Source organism: Rhinolophus hipposideros (assembly GCF_964194185.1).
Source record: "Rhinolophus hipposideros genome assembly, chromosome: 13".
Lineage (NCBI taxonomy): Eukaryota > Metazoa > Chordata > Mammalia > Chiroptera > Rhinolophidae > Rhinolophus > Rhinolophus hipposideros.
Window position 1 is genome coordinate 35,552,985 of NC_138059.1, and position 21,751 is coordinate 35,574,735.

The window sequence follows — 21,751 nt, forward strand, 5'->3', positions numbered from 1 at the left end:
GCGTGATGAAGTGTACTACTTTACCAAGCTGCAGGACACCCTGTACTGACTGAAACCACAACAGGCTATGACATGGCAGAGGCCATGGAGAATTTATCATTTCACAGCTGCACAAAATACACCCAAACTTTCACTGTTTTCTCCATCATTGTGAGAGAAGAAAATATGAAAGGTCTTCCCAGACTTTCATGTACCAAAGTAAAGCAGAAGAGGGAAGCTTACTGGCAGTACTCTGCTTGAGTTTTCTCCATTCTTCTCATGGAAATCCCATCGCTAATTGCCTGCCTGACCAAAGAACAAACAACTCAACAGATAAGGGAATGGATTATCTAGGTTCTAATCTCAGAACCTTTCCAATGCTCATTAGCACAGCTACTGGAGATTAGGAAAGGGAACAGTAAATTCAAATAGGTGGGTACTCAGGTTTGTGATTAGGGAAGAAAGTAAGCAAGTTCTCCTGGCAGATGAGATGGACATAAGTAGATACTATAATATTAGAGACTGAGTTTAACTTATCTGCATCGTCTTTGTCCGACTGTTATGACAAATTAACATGATTTCCCCTCAAGTTTCTTGAGTCCCTAAAACCTTGAGAGAGTTGACACTTCGATTCCCCCTGATTCAGCTTCCAATCCAGCAGCCAGAAAGCAGCTTGCATTCCCTGAGTCTGCAAGTGTGGTGACAGGAGGTCTCCAAGAACTGGGGTCATTATGCACTTAGAGGAATGGTCCATTGGTGCACCCACTCTGGACAGAACATTCATTTTTCAAATTGAAAAGTTTTATTGTATGGAAGCAGGCGCTTGACTAAGAAGAATTCTTTCTACAGTATGGAACTAATCTGAAACATCTAAACTCTTGTATGTATGTGCAAAATGAAAGTACAAAAAAGCAGCACAGATGAGTAAATGAAGCCAATTAAAGATCTGTTATATCCATGTCTGGTTGTTTAAATGCCATGGAAATGTAAGAGATTAAGAGCAATGCTCTTCTTGAACAAATAACTGTTCTTTTTATTTTTTGTCACATAAATTTACAACAAACTAAATAGAATATCTATAATGATGACATTAATGCCACTGTGAGACCCATTCCAAAGCAAAGTCTGCATTAATGGTATCTTAGAGGTAATGTTTAATTTAGCTGTACCATGAAACTGCAAAATAGGAAAGTTAATCACTATTATTAATATTCATTATCAATATTATCAATTATCACCTGGAACAGTATTTGACACATAATGAGTAGCACTCAATAAATCTTCCATGAATGAATGAAATTTCATTATTACTACATTGAACACAAATGATACTAGGAATATAAACATATTAAAATGTTTGGAGATCCTTAATTTTTCAAGCTCATCTGCCAAACATCTATCTTTTTTATCTTGATCTGACACAATTACGTCCTTAAAGCCAATTCTTAAAAACTTAAATCAATTTTCAATCCATTCTTGTCAACTGACCAGAACTCTACGTCAAATTAGGTTTGGCTTAGGATACTACTTATTACTGAAAGCCAAAACTGAGTTTCTTGCCTCAAGGTAGTGAGTCCAAATGGTCACTGACTTCAAGAGATTCAGTCATGACAAGCAGTCAAATAAAAATGTGGTAAAGCCAAATTCATCTGTAAAAATTACACTACATAACTGTGCCATGTGCTCTGAAGTGTTCAGCTATACTACCATCAACTGTACCTGTTACTTTTCATTTCTCCCCTTCTCCCTTCTTTGTTTCATTCACTCCACTTAATACTTTTATGGAGCAGCTACCATGTTTGGACCAGCATATGCTAGGTATGTCTGCCTCAGTGCTCACAGAACTTTCTTTCCTATTGCCTGGCCTGTGAAGTCAGTCAGCTAACAGTAACTGACTCTTCTTAATCCTACAGAGAGCTCTCCAGTCTGAAGAGGATTGACCTGGCTGCTCCACATCTGCAGACACCCATCCAGCTGTGTCCAGCTTCATGGACATTCACCAGTTTCTTCACAGGCACTGGAAAGACAGAAGAGAGGCTGGGGCGGGGTGGGGGGAGGAAGAGGATGGCACTCTGGAAAAGGTAGAAAAATGAAAGGGAGAAAGCCCACTTGTGTTCCTGCCTGCAGAGGGGAGCGTTTTAGTCCAGAGAATGCCTATTACTACCTTCATGACACATTTTCCCACATCTTCTGCTGCTAAAGCTTGGCAGCATCTCATTTATAATCAACAGATGGGTGAGTTCCAAAAGGGGACATTTGCGTTTCTTAGTTTCAATAAGCAGCATGCTACTCCTTAGTGTCTACAAAGTCCACCACTGCAATTATTATACACATTTATTTGGTGAATTGGTTTGGTCTCGACTGCTCTAACCAAATTCAGTTAAGGCTTACAGAATGGTTACCAAGTCTCAGGGCCATGTTACCTGCCCTCACATTTAATCTTCTCAATGACCCATGGGAAATGGCTCAGAGAAGCTCAGAAACTTGACCAGATCCAGGATGTGAAACTTAGGCCTTATTCAGACTTTAATACGCATTTACCAACTTAAATAGCTTACCAGCAGTGGGTGGTCAGCTAATTGCCATATAACGTTAATAAGGTCAAAATCATAAGTCTCGTAGTTTTCACTAGTAGCTTTGCTCTATTCCAGGCCAAAAACCTTATTTCTTAGTAAGTCAGCTCTCTAAATAAATATATAAAGATGTACTACGATTCATCATTATCATTGAAAAAGGGCAAAGTTTACGTACCACTGATGGTGGGCAGTGGAGACTTGGGGAAAAAAGTTATTGTGACCAGTATCTGGAGTCTCCTTATTCCATAACCTGTTTCAGCATATGTAAAGTTTACAATGGTTTTTAACTCAGAACAAATTGTTTATGAAATAAACAAATTTTCTTGGCTTGAGCCAAATAAATGGAAAAGGTTTTACTTCTTAACTTGTGAGTTCTTTAAGAAGGGGCATCCTGTAAAAACTATTCATATATAAGCTAGGCCGGGGTGATAACAGTAGTAGGTAGAATGAGCTGCCCAGCAATGAAAAGGCATGGTGGAACCTTAAATGCATATCCCTAAGTTAAAGAAGCCAATGTGAAAGGCTACATACTGTATGATTTCAATTATATGGCGTTCTGGAAAAGGCAAGACTTGGAGACACTAAGAAGATCAGCAGTTGCCCGGGTCTCAGGGGAAAGGACGGACAAATAGGTGGAGCCCACAGGTGACTTTTAAGACAGTAAAACTGTTCTTTATGATCCTATAATGGTGGGTACGTGTCATTCTACATTTGTCAGAACTCACAGAATGACAAACACCATGAGTGAATCATAAGGTGAACTGTGGACTTGGGGTGATAATGACGTGTCAATGTAGGTTCTTTCTTTGATTATAAAAATGTACCACTCTGGTGCAGGGTGTTTATTGTGGGGGAGGCTATGCCTATGTGTATATGTGGCTGTACTTGCCACTCAATTTTTCTTGTAAACCTAAAACTGCTCTAAAAATCAAGGTCTATTTAACACACAAAAAAGTAGTCGGTGGTAAATGTCAAAATAATCATAAAGAGTAAGCGCCATTTACAATAATATAAAGACAATTTGTCCTTACAGATTTTTAAATGGTGCCTCTTAAAAGAACCATTCTGAATAATTAAATGAAAGCGAATTTACAGCAATGGAAAACAAAACAAAACACACCTTCGTCTGAGCAGGTATCTTGTTCTGTACCTTCAGCGTGGTGGTTTCCATTTTTGGAGCAGCACTAATGAACGGTATCTTTGGAAGTGGTCGAGATGTTGTCAGCTCAGGACTCTCTATGTCCTCATCAGCTCCTGGAAAAAGAAGTAAAGAGGAGCTAAGTACATAAATCATGATGCAGATTTCCATATTATCAGACAATATTGTCTAAGGTTGACACTGACAGAGCCATGTTCTTTCAAAATAACTGCTCATCAAGAATTCAGCAGTCTTCATTACAGTGAAGAAGTGATTTCAAAGTGGATCGTGGGTAACCTGGCAATTTTTAAAATAATATTATCCTGAACACTCTCAAGTAGTCCTTCTTTCACTTGCAATGTTCAATGTCTCCTGCTCAATGTGATTTCTTCCTTTCTACATTTTAAAACACAACAAAACAAGCAAAAAATGAAGACTCTCCCACAGCTGACCCCTTATCTGAGGGAGCTCCCCTTTTTTCAGTGATATTGTGGATTCTTACTAGGTCATTTCCTCACCATCTACTCCACTCTATTTCTGCTCTACCCTCCCTAGTCAGATTTTCCCTGTCATCACACTTAGTACTGTTTGGTTAAGGTCACTAATGTCTTCCATGTTGCTAGATCCAATGACATTTTCTAGAGTGGTCCTCATCTAATTGAACCTCCTAGCACCACTGGACACCTGTCAACCATCATCTCTTTCTTGATACATTATCTTTGGGCTTCCATGACTCTGACTTCCTGGCTTTCCCCTCACATCTTGGGGTACTTCTGTCTCCTTTGCAGGTTTATTCTATTCTACCTGAACACAATATATCAAGAATTCCTTAAGATGCCCTAGGCTTCTTCTTACTCAATATTTTTTATCTTACATAAATTCATGGCACAATTACCATCTAAATATAAATAAAACTTAAGTTTACATATTAGCTTATACCACTCCTCTGAAATGCAGACCTATTTTTCCACTGGCTTACTTGACATTTTTCACTCAAATGATTCAAAGGTACTATACATCTCTAACATGGCCAAAACAGAAATCATCACTTCCTTCCCTCTTCCCCCACAAACCTGGTGCTACCTTGCAGTGAATGGAACCCTTCATTTCCTATAAAGCACAACTCTGACCTCCTCTTCCTTACCACCATATTGAATCCATCACCCAGTTCTATTCATTTTACCTTTTTAATATCTCTCCACTCTAACACCTGTCCAGGGCCACCATAGTTCCAGGGCCACCACCCTCATCCAAGCCACTGTAATCTGTCCATGAACCACCATACCTGCCTTCTTTTAAATAGCCCCCTTTCAGTTCACTGTCCACAAACTGGCTATGATTCTATCATCCATCCTCTGGTTTAAAAGTATTACAATTGCTCTCCACTGCTCTTGAGATGAATATAAAATGCATCAAGCTCAGTTCTGCCTACCTTTCCAGCTTCCTTACACAACATTTTCTCTGTTGTTCCCTGTGGTCCAGCCATTGTCACCTCATCTTCTGCCAGAAGGTGAAGCCTAGTTAATTCCTAACTCATGTCCAGACCTCAACACAAAGGTCATTTCTCAGGATGGCCTCCCTTCCCTATTAGGTCATAGTGTTCTGTTAAATGGATTTTTGCACCACCTATCTTACCCTAAGTGCGATTATCAGAAGTTTGTAATTATGCATTTATCTGTGTAACTACTGACTGAAGTCTCCTCTACTGGACTGGAAGCTCCATAGGCTAAGGGATTGCATCTGTTTTGTTCCCCGAGTGCCTGAGTCCCTAGCACATACTGATCCAAGTTCTGATCCAGTATTTGTTCAACAAGTGACTGACCACCGACTACCATGTGTGCACTATTTTTTTCTTTTACCTCTTTATCAGAATATCATTTAAAAATTTCTGACATTCAAATACAACATTCTTTTTAAGTTGATCATTTGTCAAAATTGTAACAACTCAAACTCAAACTCTATAATTCAAACTAACCTGTTTCCTAAGACAGGAACGAATGATGAAGACCTCCAAACCCCTCACAGAATTATGTTAATGTGATAAGCAGTTTGAAAAGTAATAGGTAACATGCTGGAAACAAGTTCTATGGCTATGACTATGGTTCATTTTTTACACTAGTTATATAGGAAAGAGATGGCAGGAACAAATTGGAACTAATAAAGATTTGGCATTAAACAAACTACCAAACCTAATACTGTTTCTGGCATTTATTAGCTCTGTGACCTTGGGCAAGTAATGCTTGACTCTTAGTTTCTTCATCTGTAAAATGGGGAAAATAATAACTAATTTTTAGAGGTGCAAATATGATACATGAGGTGTGATAAAAAATATGGGACGACATAGGAATGGCGGCAGCGGGGCACATTTTCTGAGTTCTCCTCCGGATCTTATTATAAACGGGACATATAACCCATCAAACAACTCTTTGCCTCATCATGCAGAACAGCTGAGAGACTCCTAAGAGACTCGTGGAAGGATTACTTGAAGAACAGCGGGGAGACTCGTGGAGGAATTACCTGAAGGTGAGCGCTGATTGCGAGCAGGCGAGGAGGGAGGACAGAGAAGTGGAAGCGGCTCCCTCCCCCACGGTGGAGCCGAGGCCGGCGGCGGCGCAATGGCACCGCCGCCGATGCCCAGGACGGAGCGCAGACTCGTGGAAGGTTTGCTTTGGGGTGCGCTAGTTGGGCAAGCAGGGGAGGAGAGAGAGGCGCAAAGTGAAAACGCGCCCCACCGCCACGGCGGAGCCCAGGCCTGACGGCGACCGCTGCGCGAATCCCAGGACAGAGCGGAGACTCGTGGAAGGTTTGCTTTGGGGTGCGCTAGTTGGGCAAGCGGGGGAGGAGCAAGGAGGGCAAGAGGAAACGCGCCACGCTCTCCCCACCCCCCACGGTAGAGCCGCAGCCCTGCAGCGTGCCCACAGCTGCAGCGGCAGGCAGCACCCTGGGCTCTAGAGTCCCACGGGGGCCCAGGGTGCAGCGGAGAGCGCAGGGTCCAGGAAGTGGGCTCTTTCCCTGCGTCCCACAGCTGATCGCTCCCGCCGGGGTGGGCAGCTCGTGGGCACTAGGGCAGACAAAGAACTCAGACGCCACACCTGGGCCCCTTTCCCCACTTTTCGAATCCTCCCCCTGCCCTTCCAGAGACTTAAACTGACCCCTGAACTGAGGAGTAGTGACAGATTACAGAGGGGCGTCTGTGCTCAGGAGCTGGGAAGACTGGCAGCCAGCTCTGACCTTCGGAAGAGGCTGGGAGGAGGGGATTTTCACTGGAGGAGGAGAGAGGAGACTCCCACACCCCCAGCCACTCCCTTTGCCGGCCGGCGAGGGAGGAGTGTGATGTGGCTGGCCTGGGAGAGAGAAGACCCCTCCATTCCCAGCCCCCACCCTCTCTGGCTGGCCTGGGGCGGGGCAAGGGCAACGTGGAAGCACTCCCTGAGTTCAGCAGTAAGCGGCAGACGCAGTTCCCGGCTTTCAGCAGCTTAGAGATCTCCCGCCCGCCCCCTCCCACATACCCACGGAAGGAGGGACCTAAGACTCAGGAGCACTGGGCACAGGGCTGGTGGAGCTACTCTCAGCGTGAATTTGTGCGGGAAAGAACAGAAATTGCACGGTCTCTCTGAAAACTGTCATCCAGACCCCTCAGCCTCTCGCATTTAAAACTACACTCCCAAATTCACTCTGGGCAACAGGTGACCAGCGCTGCCTGCGCAATAGGCAGGGAACTGTTTGGCACAACGGAGGACAACCTGGAGATTACTTGGTGGGCTTAAGCCAAGACTGGTGCTGCTTTCTGTTTTGCTTTTTTTTTTTGTTTTTTTGTTTTTTTTCTGCTTATTGTGATTTGCTTTGTTCTGCCTTTATTTCTTTGATATCTTTGCCTATGTTGATAGGGATTGTTGGTTGTATTTTACATGTGAATGTACTTGATTTGTTTTCTTTGTTGTTGTTGTTGTTGTTGTACTTGGTAACTTGATTTGTGCTGAAACTGCCCTAACAGGGCCCAGCTTAAAAGGCACAAGATTCAACATATCCAGAAGCCAACTCTGGACCAAACCAGAGTACTACCGGGTTTGACCTACAAGTCACACACCCAGAGGGAATTCTCTGAAGGCACAGAGCCCATAGAGGCCAAACCTTATTTAAGTGGCCAACCCTCACCCAGCAGAACACCCTGCGGTGGGCAGAGCCAAGTTTCACAATTAGACGGCCTAGGAGTTAAACCCACCTACTCACAAGCAAAAAGCAATTAAAGTTCTTCTTGAACAGGACAATATACTAAACACACGAACCACCTGTGGAGCACATGCAGAGGAGAAGAACGAAGTAGTCCAAGTCAAATATAAAGGACACATAATACATAAGATAACCCAGCAAGAACTAAGAGCTCTAGGGGATCTCCCTAATACATCAAAGCAAACACAGAGAGTCAGTCAGAATGGGGAGACAAAGAAACATGTCCCAAATAAAAGAACAGAAGAAACCTCCACAACTGGAACCAAATGAAGCAGAGGTAACCAACCTGTCAGAGACAGAGTTCAGAACACTGGTGATAAGAATGTTTAAGGAGCTTAGAGAAGACATAAAGAAGGATATAGAAATCATAAAGAACAACCAGTTAGAACTAAAAAAGGATGTAGAAATCTTAACGAACAACCAGCTAGAACTAAAGAACACCATTACCGAAATTAAGAACTCACTTGAAGGAATGACCAGCAGGTTAGATGAAGCAGAGGATCGAATCAGCGATTTAGAAGACAAGTTAGCAGAGATCACTCAAACTGAACAACAGAAAGCAAAAAGAATAAAAAACAATGAAGATGGGTTAAGAGACCTCTGGGATAACATCAAGCGCAACAACATGCGCATCATAGGAATACCAGAAGGCGAAGAGAGGAAACAAGGGATTGAGAACATATTTGAGGTGATAATGTCCGAAAACTTCCCTAACCTGATGAAGGAAACCAAGATACAAGCCCAGGAAGTGCAGAGAGTTCCAACCAGGATAAACCCAAACAGGCCCACACCAAGACACATTATAGTTAAAATGGCAAAACTTAAAGACAAAGAGAGAATCTTAAAAGCAGCAAGAGAAAGGCAGAAGGTTACATACAAGGGAACTCCCATAAGACTATCAAATGACTTTTCTACAGAAACATTGAAGGCCAGGAGGGAGTGGCAGGAGATACTCAAAGTGATGGAACACAAAGACCTACAACCTAGATTGCTTTATCCAGCAAGGCTGTCATTTAAAGTTGATGGAAAGATAAGAACTTCCCAAAAAAGAACAAACTGAAAGAATTTATTACAACCAAGCCAGCATTGCAAGAAATACTAAAAGGATTTCTGTAAATAGAAGAAAGATGAAAACAATTTACTACAAATTTAAAAATGGCAATAACTATGTACCTATCAATAATCACTTTAAATGTAAATGGATTAAATGCTCCAATCAAGAGACATAGGGTGGCTGAGTGGATAAGGAAGCAAGACCCTTGTATATGCTGTATACAAGAGACTCATCTCAGATCAAAAGACACACACAGGCTGAAAGTGAAAGGTTGGAGTAAGATATTTCATGCAAATGGAAGCGAGAAAAAATCTGGAGTTGCAATACTTATATCTGACAAAATAGACTTTAAAATGAAGAACATATTAAAAGACAAAGATGACACTATATAATAATAAAGGGATCAATCCGACAAGAGGACATAACCCTAGTAAACATCTATGCACCTAACATACGCGCACCTAAATATATAAAACAGGTACTGATGGACATAAAGACAGAGATCAACAGCAACACTATCATATTAGGGGACTTCAACACACTCTGACAACAAGGGATAGGGCCTCCAGACAGAAAATCAATATGGAAACAACAGCCTTAAATGATACTTTGGACCACTTGGATTTAATCGATATTTTCAGAGCATTTCACCCCAATGCTGCAGAATACACGTTCTTCTCAAGTGCACATGGAACATTTTCCAAGATAGATCATATGTTAGGAAACAAAACAAGCCTTGATAAATTTAAGAAAATTGAAATCATACCAATTGTCTTCTCTGACCACAGTGCTATGAAATTAGAAATGAACTACAGGGAAAAAAACCAGGAAGACACACCAATTCATGGAGGCTGAATAACATGTTACTAAATAATGAATGGGTCAAGCAGCATATCAAAGAAGAAATCAAAAGATATCTCGAGACAAATGACAATGAGAACACGACGACCCAAAATCTATGGGATGCTGCGAAAGCAGTCCTAAGAGGGAAGTTCATAGCACTGCAGGCCTACCTAAAGAAACAAGAAACATCACTAATTGACAGTTTATCTTCACACTTAAGGGATCTGGAAAAAGAACAGCAAAATAAGCCCAAAGGGAGCACAAGGAAGGAGATAATAAGGATCAGAGCAGAAATAAATGAAATAGAAACCAGAAAAACAATACAGAAGATCAATGAATCCAAGAGTTGGTTCTTAGAGAAGATAAACAAAATTGAAAAACTTTTAGCCAGACTCATTAAAAAAAGAAGAGAGAGGACCCAAATTAATAAAATCAGAAATGAAAGAGGAGAAGTGACAACAGACACCACAGAAATACAAAAAATTTTAAGAAATTACTATGAGCAACTATATGTCAACAGATTTGACAATCTGGAAGAAATGGACAATTTTCTAGAGGCGCACAACCTTCCAAGGCTAACTCAAGAAGAAACAGAAAGCCTGAACAGTCTGATTACCACCAGGGAAACTGAATCAGTAATCAATAATCTCGCAACAAACAAAAGCCCTGGACCAGATGGCTTTACAGGTGAATTTTTCAAAACGTTCAACAAAGAATTATTACCTATTCTCCTCAAGCTCTTCCAAAAAATCCAGAAGGAAGGAAGACTCCCAAACACTTTTTACGAAGCCACTATCACCCTGATCACAAAAGCAGACAAAGACACCACAAAAAAAGAAAACTACAGGCCGATATCTCTAATGAACATAGATGCAAAAATTCTCAACAAAATATTAGCGAACAGAATTCAGCAATACATTAAAAAGATCATACACCATGATCAAGTGGAATTCATCCCTGGTATGCAGGGGTGGTTCAACATCCGCAAATCAATTAATGTGATACACCACATTAACAAAATGAAAAATAAAAATCACATGATCATATGAATAGATGCAGAAAAAGCATTTGATAAAATACAGCAACCTTTTATGACAAAAACCCTTAAGAAAGTGGGAATAGAGGGATCATATCTTAACATAATAAAGGCCATATATGACAAACCCACAGCTAACATCATACTCAATGGGGAAAAGCTAAAACCATTCCCCCTAAGATCAGGAACAAGACAAGGTTGCCCACTTTCTCCACTTCTATTCAACATAGTGCTGGAAGTTCTAGCCACAGCAATCAACAAGAGAAAGAAATAAAAGGAATCCAAATTGGTAAGGAGGAAGTAAAATTATCACTATATGTAGATGATATGATAGTATATATAAAGAATCCTAAAGACTCCACCAAGAAACTATTAGAACTGATAGATGAATTTAGTAAAGTAGCAGAATATAAAATTAATATTCGGAAATCAGTTGTATTACTGATATTTGTATATACCAATGATAAAATATCAGAAGGAGAAATTAAAAAAACAATTCCATTTACAATTGCTCCAAAGACTATAAAATATCTGGGAATAAATCTAACCAAAGATGTAAAAGATCTGTAGTCAGAAAATTATACGACACTGAAGAAAGAAATGAAAGAAGACATAAATAGATGGAAACACATTCCACGTTTATGGATAGGAAGAATTAATATAATTAAAATGTCCATACTGCCTAAGGCAATATACATATTCAACGCAATTCCTATCAAACTACCAACGACGTTTTTCACAGAAATAGAACATATAATCCTGAAATTTATATGGGACCATAAAAGACCCTGGATAGCCTCAGCAATCTTGAGAGATAAGAACAAAGCGGGAGGTATAACGATATCTGATTTCAAACTATACTACAAGGCTACAGTAATCAAAACAGCATGGTACTGGCATAAAAATAGACACATAGATCAATGGAACAGAATAGAGAGTCCAGACGTAAATCCATGCCTATATGCCCATCTAATCTACGACCATGGAAGCAAGAATGTACGATGGTTTTTTTTCATAATTCATTTATTTACATGAAAAAATCTTATAAAGATATGCAAATTAAAAAAAAAAAAAAGAATGTACGATGGGGTAAAGACAGTCTGTTCAATAAGTGCTGTTGGGAAACCTGGACAGACACATGCAAGAAAATGAAGCTGGACCACCTCCTTACACCATATACAAAAATAAATTCAAAATGGCTTAAAGACTTAAATGTAAGATCTGAAACCATAAAATATCTAGAAGAAAATATAGGAAGAAACTTCATGGACATTACCCAGAGTAAGATTTTCACTGATATATCCCCTCGCGCGAGGGAAGTAAGAGAAAAAATAAACATGTGGGATTACATCAAACTAAAAAGTTTTTTCACAGCAAAGGAAACCGTCAATAAAACAAAAAGGGATCCTACTGAATGGGAAAAGATATTTGCCAATGATATATCTGATAAGGGATTAATATCAGAAATCTATAAAAAACTTACTCAACTCAACTCCAAAAAAACAAACAACCCAATTAAAAAATGGGCAGAGGACTTGAGGAGACATTTTTCTAAAAAGGACATACAGAAGGCAAGAAGACATATGAAGAAATGCTCAACCCCACTAACCATCAGAGAAATGCAAATAAAAACCACAATGAGATACCACCTCACTCCAGTCAAAATGGCTATCATCAATAAATCAACAAACAACAAATGCTGGCACGGATGTGGAGAAAAGGGAACGCTAGTGCACTGTTGATGGGATTGCAGATTAGTGCAGCCACTATGGAAAACAGTACGGAGGTATCTCAGGAATCTGAAAATGGAACTACCGTATGATCTAGTAATTCCACTCCTAGGCATCTACTCGGAGAAATCCAAAACTCCAATACAAAAATCTGTATGCACTCCTATGTTTATTGCAGCACTATACACAATAGCTAAGACATAGAAACAACCGAAATGCCCATCGGTAGATGACTGGATTAAGAAGCTGTGGTACATTTATACAATGGAGTGTTACTAGCCATAAAGAAGAAAAAAATCTTACCATTTGCAGCAACATGGATGGATCTAGAGAACATTATGTTAAGTGAAATAAGTCAGAAAGAGAAAGACAAGTACCATATGATCTCACTTATATGCAGAATCTAAAGAAAAGAATATGTGAATGAACTAATCAGAGACAGTTTTGAGGACACAAAGAAAAAACCGAGAGTTGTTAGATGGGCGGGTGCGGGGGCGGTTTGGGATAAGGGTAAAAGTGAGGGGATTAGGAAGCAGCTGGTAACCACAAGATGGCCTCAGGGTTTTCTGAAAATTAATTTAGGGAACTTATTCAATAATGTTGTAAAGATTTTGTTGGGTATCCGATGGACATGCATCCTATTTGGGAGACCACCTTAGAGATAATGTGAATGCCTGACCATGGCATTGTACACCAGAAGCTAAACATTAATGAATGCCAAGTATAATTTTATATATATATAATGTGATGGCTCGGTGTGAGGTCGGAGGGATAATGGATGGGGGGAAGGGGGTTCACAGTGTGAGGGATATAAATGATGAACGTCTAAGTATTACCTTGTCTTTTACACCTGAAACTAATAAAAAAAAAATATGGTGCATGTTTAAATAAAAAAAATGTATTACAGTGCAAAACACATTGCCATTAATTCCCCTCAAAATACTCCCCCTTTCTTTGAGCACACTTATCCTATCATTCTTGCTACTTTCTGAAGCAGTTCTAAAAGTCCTCTTTTATGAGTGTCTTTACTTCATGCTCCATCATGACAATCCTCTATGTCTCACATCGTTTATGCTATACGGCAATTTCTGTCAGATAAAAACATTACGATGTGTCCTCATCCACCTTATTCAGTGGATCTGGCACTGTGCTCTTCCCCAAAGTCAAAATAACAATGAAAGGAAACATTTTGAATCAATTCAGGACATCGAGGCAGCCATGACAGTGAAACTAAAGACACTCACGAAAGAGGACTTCCAGAATTGCTTCAGAAAGTGGCAAGAAGGATGGGATAAGTGTGTTCAAAGCAAGGGAGTATTTTGAGGGGGATTAATGGCAGTGTGTCTTTTACTGTAATAAAAGTTTATTTAAACATTCACCATATTATTTGATCACACTTTGTATATTTGAAAGAACTTTGTACACATAAAATGTTATGTAAATGTAAGTCATTAATAATGATGACTACAAAACATTGCTCTTTTGTATCAGCTTACTTGTTTTCCATCAAAGTTTATATCGTTTATTTGCTCCTATAATAAATCATTTTCTTATAAAAAAATTCAATTGAGAAATAAAAAATTTTCATTTAAGGGCTTTCAATTTACCCTTTGTTAACAATTATTACAAATATGAATCACTAAACTAGGAGTGTGGAGAATCTGTGAGAGAGAAGAGATCTGTGAAGTAGAAAATTTCCTTAAGATAGCACTTCTGAAGTTAGAGACAGATGAGTGATCTGCCTCAGGTGGCACTTCTATTGTATTTATTATCTTTATCAAAAAGATTGAACCTCTTGCCCAAACCAGAAATCTGGAAGCTCCTGACTTTCAGGAGCTCATCTCCCTCATCCCTGACTTTCAGCTATTACTGTTTTCTCTGCCTGAGACATTCCTACCCCAGAGCCCAGAGCCTGCTTCTACCTTGGAAACTCCTACTTACAATAACCACCCCCCCACCCCAGAATCAACGTCATCCTCTTCCTCCATCATGGAACTATTTCTTTCTCTATGTTCCCACTGTTCACTGGATCTCTTCTTTTTATAAAAATTAGCATTTTATTCCACTTATAAAAGGAATACATGTTAAAAAAAAGAACACATTTTCACAGATGAAATTTTGAAACACGGAAATATAGAAAGGGATAAATAAATTATTCCACCACCAGAGAAAGCATTATTAGATTTTTATTTGCTGATGTGTTCCTAGCATTTAGAATGGTATTTGTACCCCCATGTGGCAGGTGGTTAATAAATATTTGTTGAATATATGAATAAATATCCTCTGTATCCCTCATTATCTTCTAATGAGTTTTTCATTTCTGACACAATACTTCCACTCTCCAAGGACTCTGCTGAACACTCAGCATGTTCCTTTTTTTATAGTAGCCTCTTCTAGTTCCACCATTAAAGCATTCTCCTATCTCTCCAAATGTAATACATTTTTCTGTAAGTTCTCTTCCCCCTGTGAGTTTCTGTTCTCTCCCCATTTGTGGGGAGGGTGTGGGGAGGTCTCTATTTTTCATTTTACAAATTTTTCCATAAACATCTGGGGAGCCTTGGTTGTCTTTTCACATCTAAGAGGAAAACAATGAAAAGCTGATTAGAAGGTCTGAGCATGCAGGAGAAGGCTGTCCAAGGTGGACATCATCAGGGAAGACAAGAGCTGTGTGTTTGGCTGGGGTGCCCCCAATGCCAGCATCATGGAGTGGTTTCCTTTGAGTTGATCGAATTCCCCTGAGAGGGCTAGACTGTCAATGTTCCAGAACTGATTGGAAGAAAACAACTGGGAATGGCTCAGCATTAAATAACTCTTAGCCTAAGAACTTGTTCCCCCTGTTTTCAATATGGTACCCCCTGCCCCATCTGTGCTTGGTACACTCCCAGTCCCAAGACTCTGTGCTTTATCCTCTCCAGATAATAAACCTCCTGTTTTCTTCTGAGGTTGGGAGCATGAATCCTTTTGCTGCATTTGCTGGGACGGGATCAGGGAATGTACTTGCTTCTTAAAGAGACTTTCAACCAATCACCCTGAGTTTAGTACCACTTTCACCCTCCATCTAGTGCCACCAATTCCTGCGCCCCAAGGGGAATCTGCTGTTATAAGTGGTTTGCTTCTTGGCTCGCTGCCCCCTACCCCAATGCTGGCTAACTCAGCTTTCTCGTATCTGCCATGTCTGTTACTATTCCATCTGCTTCCCAGCTTTAAAAACACACTATTCCATCTGCTTCCCAGCTTTAAAAACACAGTGGTTTTTGTTTCCTCTACTGTTTTGTTTGTCCTGTTGAGTTTAGGCCCAATTCCTTTACTGTCAGTTTAGTTGGGTACTGAAATGCATGTGTGTTCAATCTACCATCTTTAACCAGAGCTCTACATTTAACTGTTAAATGTTTGATGAACAGTATTTTCCTGTTATGTCATCCATGACATAGTATTAGAATTATTTTTTCTCACTTCTATATTTCTGTCATCAGACTCTTGGTTCCTTGGGACAGGGGCCAAGTTTTTCTCATCCCTGTGTCCCAAGAAAATGGCATAGTGTCCGGCACACAGCAAATGCCTATGAAATGTTTAGGTGAATAGCTGAAGTTTTCATATTTACTAATGCCCATCCTTGAGTTTACACATATAGCATGGCCCCATCTCCTCACCTGGGAAGTACCCACTGGGTCTTTGGCCATTTTCCTCCAATCCATTTGCTTTCCCACTAGATAGCTTGATAGGAGAGAAGACAGAGATAACATTGGCCAAAACCTTGAGGGGGTGGGAGCATCTGCAGCTGGGATTGGCCATCATCTAGGCAGGGTTTCCTAATTCTAGAGTGGGGCTTTATGGGGCTTTATGACACAAGGAGGCAGTCCAGCAAAGGAGTGAAAGAACACACTCTCAAGCCAAACTCCCTATCCAAGCTCCATTACATTCTAACAGTGTGATCTGAGGAAATTTATTTAATCTCTCTGTGCCTCCTGTTTTCTCATGTGAAAAATGAAGACTGTAATAGAATTTGTACTCGCCGAGATGTTATAAGGATAGGAACAGTGTCTGGCACACAGTAAGTGCTTCATAAACTTTAGTTATAACTTCTACTACCTTTAAGCTGAAAATCAACATCCTCAGTGCAGTGCAAGGGGCTTTCCAAGGTTCAGAATGATGAACTTCTTTGCAGCAATGATCTTCCCAAGGCTGGAGTCAAGGCAGAAGCAATGCTAGCCCACATTTAAGCCTCAACTTGATCTATCTTCAAATGACCCACTCCAAACGCCTTTTATCTGGATTGGGGAGAGGGGATCAGCAGAGGAGCAGGACTCTGTACCTTCTTTTTTAATACTAAACTTAAGGACAATCTTGGCATAAATCAGCAAAATGACTTGGACGACAGCTACAAATTCCTAACAACTCTTGGATTCTAAGATCTGTGAAATGGGACAAAAAAGTATCCATATTTATTATTTCCTGGGACATTTTGAAGATGACAGTTACAAAGCACTTTTCAGGTGTTAAGGGAAAAAAACGAGGTGCCATGAATGAAAGATATTAATAGAATTGTGGGCTATGGAGAACTGGTCTTTTCACACTCAATCTGCATGTGCGATATATATCACTCTCCCAAGAATAACTAGGGCTATCTTTACATTAGGATTGCATTTGTAAGCTCATTGTTACCAGGTCAGCCACCGTCTCTCTTGTGTTTTTCAGACTTGCTGTTTTCCAACTTAAGGCACTTACTCTTACGTTGCTAGATCTCTACCAAAGATATAGTTGATTTTAATTTGTTCTGGGTCACTGTGAAGCCCAGGCTACCCTGATTATTAGACATCTATGGTGAGTATAACTTTTACCATCTGTTGAATCTACAGTGAAAATTCAAAGCAAGAAATGTCCTGGATAAGACTTTGCTAGCATGCTGCTGACCAAATTCCTGATTTGGTCATTAATTAAATATCTGCACAAACTTTTCCTGTTTTGCAGCTCCTTGGGGGCAATTTTTGGCACAGATTAAATATTTACCAGGTATGGCAGATTGCAAAAATGGCCAGATTTGTTTATTTCCCCTTGTACCCACATCCTCCGCAATATGACTTTGTAGCTCCTTTCATTAAAAAATGGGGCCTGGGCTACCCTTATGACTTGCTTTGACCAATAAAATGATGCTGCACCAGTTCCAAGGCTAGGCTTTAAGACACTTTGTATACTTCTGCTCTCTTGAGATCTCTGCCTCCTCCCTGTGAACACATGGCTTGCATACTAGAGGATGAGAGACTGTGTGGACCAGAGCCAAGTCTGCCTAGCTGCCCCAGAGATATGACAGTCCAGCCAAGATCAGCAAAGCTGCATACCCAGCCTGCAGCTTACCACTGACATGCGCATGCCAGTTAGTCCAGCCTAAATTGCCAACCAGCAGAATAATGAGCTAAATGAACGTTGTTTTCACCCACTACATTTTGGAGTGGTTTGTTATACAGCATTATTGAGGCAATAGATAACTGATACACCAAGGGACGTGAGGTACCCTTACATAATCATTTAACTTGGCTGCTACATTGTCCCTCCTACTTTTGAACGATATACTGGGAGTAAAAAAGTATACCTCTTCTTGGGTTCATCCATAATCTTTAATATAGGGTTGGAAAATTTATAGAACTAGTGTTTGAGGGAATTATTTAAGGGTGATTTCCATGACATCACTCTGAAAGCCTTAACAATAAAATTAAAAGCTAATGTTGACAGAACACTGACTACATGACAAGTAAGAAACTCTAAGAGCTATAGATGTGTCAACCCCTTTAATCCTCACAAGCTTACGTGATAGGGACCTTCCATTCTACAAAAGAGGAAACTGAGGTTCAGCCAAGTTAAATATACTCCCAAGATCTCATAGCTTACATGATAAACAGCCAGAATTCATACACAAACACGTTGACTCCAAAGAGCATACTCTTAACCACTATACACCTTGCCCGTCTCCCTGAGGTAAGTTCCAGGGTGGGGGGTAGGGTGGGGGGAGCATGAAGAATGAAGGCGAGTGTGAAGCAGTGGTCAGACTTACCCGAGCCTGATGCAGAAGCATAGTCATCGTCATCAATAGGATACACTCCTGAAGCATCTTCAACGGAGCTGTTGTCAAGGTACATGTCTTTATCAGACGTCAGCTCTGCCCTCTGAGAAAGGAAAGACAAGGCATTCAGGATGGTGAGAGATTAAGAAATGTGCTTACTTATTGTGATGAACACTCTGAAACCCTGTCTCTGGCTCTATCCTTCCTCAGGACACTGTGGCAACACACATGAAGGGCTGACCACCCAGACGAATGCCCCAAGTGAAGCCTATGTAGCCTAATCCAGGAGAATGCAGATGGCTCAGAGACCCATGTGCTTATTTTGTTATATTCTGCTAAAGCTGTCTGAATCACTCACTTTGTCACAAAATCACTGTGAAGCTCCCTTCCTGAGAAAGGTACAAAACACTGAAATCATTTAAGATTTTCTTGGGTGATGTATACAAAGGTATGGGAGCACTTACGCTAAATCATCACCCAGGGATCCATCAAGGCCCACCATGGTTGCCGTGCTCAGAGCTTTGGCCATGCTTATCACTACAGCCAAGAGCTCCCCGGTCACTTGGGCAGTCCAGATCTTTCGGCCACAGCCCAGACTCATGCAGAGGCTAGGCATGGCACCCTGCGAGGAGCAGTGCCTATGAGGCTCAACTAACAAGGGTAAAGGCCTACCACAAGCCCCCTTCTTGAGCTCATTGGCTTAGCGGAGCCTTAATGACAGATGCAGATAAACCCACACAAGAACATTCTTTTTATATTACTGGTAACGGCAAATCACATGCTGAATATGGACAGAGATCATTCACTAAGTATACCAGTTCCACAGCTTCTTAGGTCTTCAATAAGAGTTTTAGTATAAAATTCAACCTAATCCTGCCAAAAGAGTAACACACATGAATTGAAGGCAGAGTAGACATATAATTTTCTCAAATGGTTTTAGTAAATTGATATTTTACCACCAATATCTCTTGAAAGCCCATAAACAAATAAAGCAGACTCTCAGCTTCTAAGCAATATTTGTGTTTGGAAACAAGCAAACTCATTATTGTCCTATTTTTAAAATTCAAATGGAATGTTTGTTCCTAACAAGAATTATAAAAAAAAAAGTTTCCTTTACTATATTGGCTTTCACTAGATTTCCTCTTAAAATAAAACTTTCTGTTCCAGTAGTCACGGTGACTTGAACCTTCGTAGGAGGACAGACGGGTCCAGCCCTCTATAACAGTACCACTTTATTCTCTCAAGTTTCAGCTGCTGGCCTGTGAGGCTGAAGTATTTTAAATCTGAGCCCATATTCTGCACCAGGCTTCAGTGCCAACTGACAGAAAAGCATGGGAACCCATTCTGTTTGTGCTACCACACCAGCACATTCTGAGAACTGAAACCTTAGAGATTGGTTTTCCAGTACGCTGGCTTGCAGGCATTGAATGACCACCCTGAGCCAAGAGTATGCTGGAATTTTTCTGATAGAATGGTCAGAGCTTAACTCTACGATCTGAGGCCATCCTGCATTACATTGGTTTCCAAGGCTATCACCATTCCAGGCTGTAATTCCCAAAGCTTGTGAACCGTATCAGGAGCCCTGCATTCCATAGCTCTACAATCAACTTAAGTGACCCCTATTAGACTCACAGCTCCTTTGATGGCAAGGATTGTACCTCAGTTCAGCATTAATCCACCCCAGCTCCCTGTAGTCACAATGCCGGGCAGACAGTAGATGCTCAGTTAATGCTGCTTGGGCTGTATATGCTCCCAACTGAGAGCAGTTTTCAGTCCTGCTTGTACTAATTAACCGTTGTCCTATGAACTTCGTCTGAAGGACTCTCGTTCTCTTTCTAAAATCCTATCTATCCCAAAACAGGATCTGATTTCTCCAGTCTGTATGTATTCCCTAGTGATAAACTTCTATTTTGTAGCATATAAATAATTTAAGACATAAACTATTGTTCTTACTTCTAATGGTTTCATGTGTAGTATTTCTCTTGCTCCTTGGCCGAGTATAACTCACTGAAGACAGGTCTTCAATGATCTGTGTGTGCTCCCTGCCCTTCTCAAAGTGCATGGATACTCAATAAATATTTGTTGATTGAGATTCCCTAAAACAAATTGGCCTTTGACTCAGCTTTCAGAGTTAACACATATCACCTCCAGAATTCCTAGTTAAAATCTCTCAGTTCTAAGCCTAGAAGATCATCTGTCCCATACATGTTGCATTGCATCCACTTAAGTCTATAGTCTCTAAAGTAAGTAAAAACTCCATTTACATATTAGAAACTTGTTTCTCTTTTCTTAACGTTGAATGACTTTCATTTTCCTCTTGGCTCTGTCAGAGAAGTCTGATGTGGCATGGGTAACATTAAGATACTTCATCCCTGTGTGTAAATTAATTTCTATTCATCATGTGACCCAGTTGTCCAGACTGACACGTCTGTCAAACTAACAGGCAGATGGGCCAGAAACGTCTCCCAGAGATTCTGGCCAACTCACAGTTCAAACACACTAGGTAGCTGGACAAGCAACTGGCATCCCCAGGACAATTGGCGCCTTATAAGGAGCTGTCAGGCCTGAATTACTACAAGACTTGAAGTGGAGGAAAGGGCATGTCTAGAGAAGCTGGCTTGCCATTGGCCACTTGGGGTCTGCAGGATTCCAAGATGGTCCAGGGGCTGACGGGATGTTTAATGTGCTCAAGGGCAGCTAAAAGTATTTGTTCCTCCATCATCCAATGTGGTGCAAATAATTTCACATCAAACTAACCATCATCTCCTGCTCTCATGTCAAACACATAGGAGGAATTAACAAAATCCTTCCAGAGAGTCCAATTTAATAAGTAGGCCCTTTTCATTCAGTAGAAGATAATGCTCAAATAATACCTCCATTGTCTTTTTAAACAAAAATTACCTTCCAAACATGAAAAATTCCTTTTGTGAGGACTCCACACTGTGCTGAAAGGATTTTTACAGTTAACATGTCTGGAGAGGTAAATGAATTATGCACCAACATTCCCTTAGGACAAGAAGATGTGCATCTCTCAAAAGCCATGAAAAGGGGTGACTCAAGACAATTGCTTTCACACCTAGCCAAATGTGGTCTGCCTCATGAAGCAGACT

The 21,751-nt window shown here is 40.5% G+C and overlaps 1 protein-coding gene across 3 annotated transcripts in view; it reads right to left on the bottom strand.

Moving 5' to 3' along the window:
• SDC2 (syndecan 2) overlaps positions 1–21,751 on the bottom strand; it is a 140,683-nt gene that overhangs the window by 6,260 nt on the left and 112,672 nt on the right. For all 3 annotated transcript variants that reach the window (XM_081070515.1, XM_081070514.1, XM_081070516.1), the window contains 2 exons: positions 18,633–18,744; positions 3,676–3,809 (listed from right to left, as the gene is read on the bottom strand). In XM_081070515.1, coding sequence (XP_080926641.1) covers positions 3,676–3,809; positions 18,633–18,744 — 246 coding nt within the window. The remainder of the gene's footprint in view (positions 1–3,675; positions 3,810–18,632; positions 18,745–21,751) is intronic.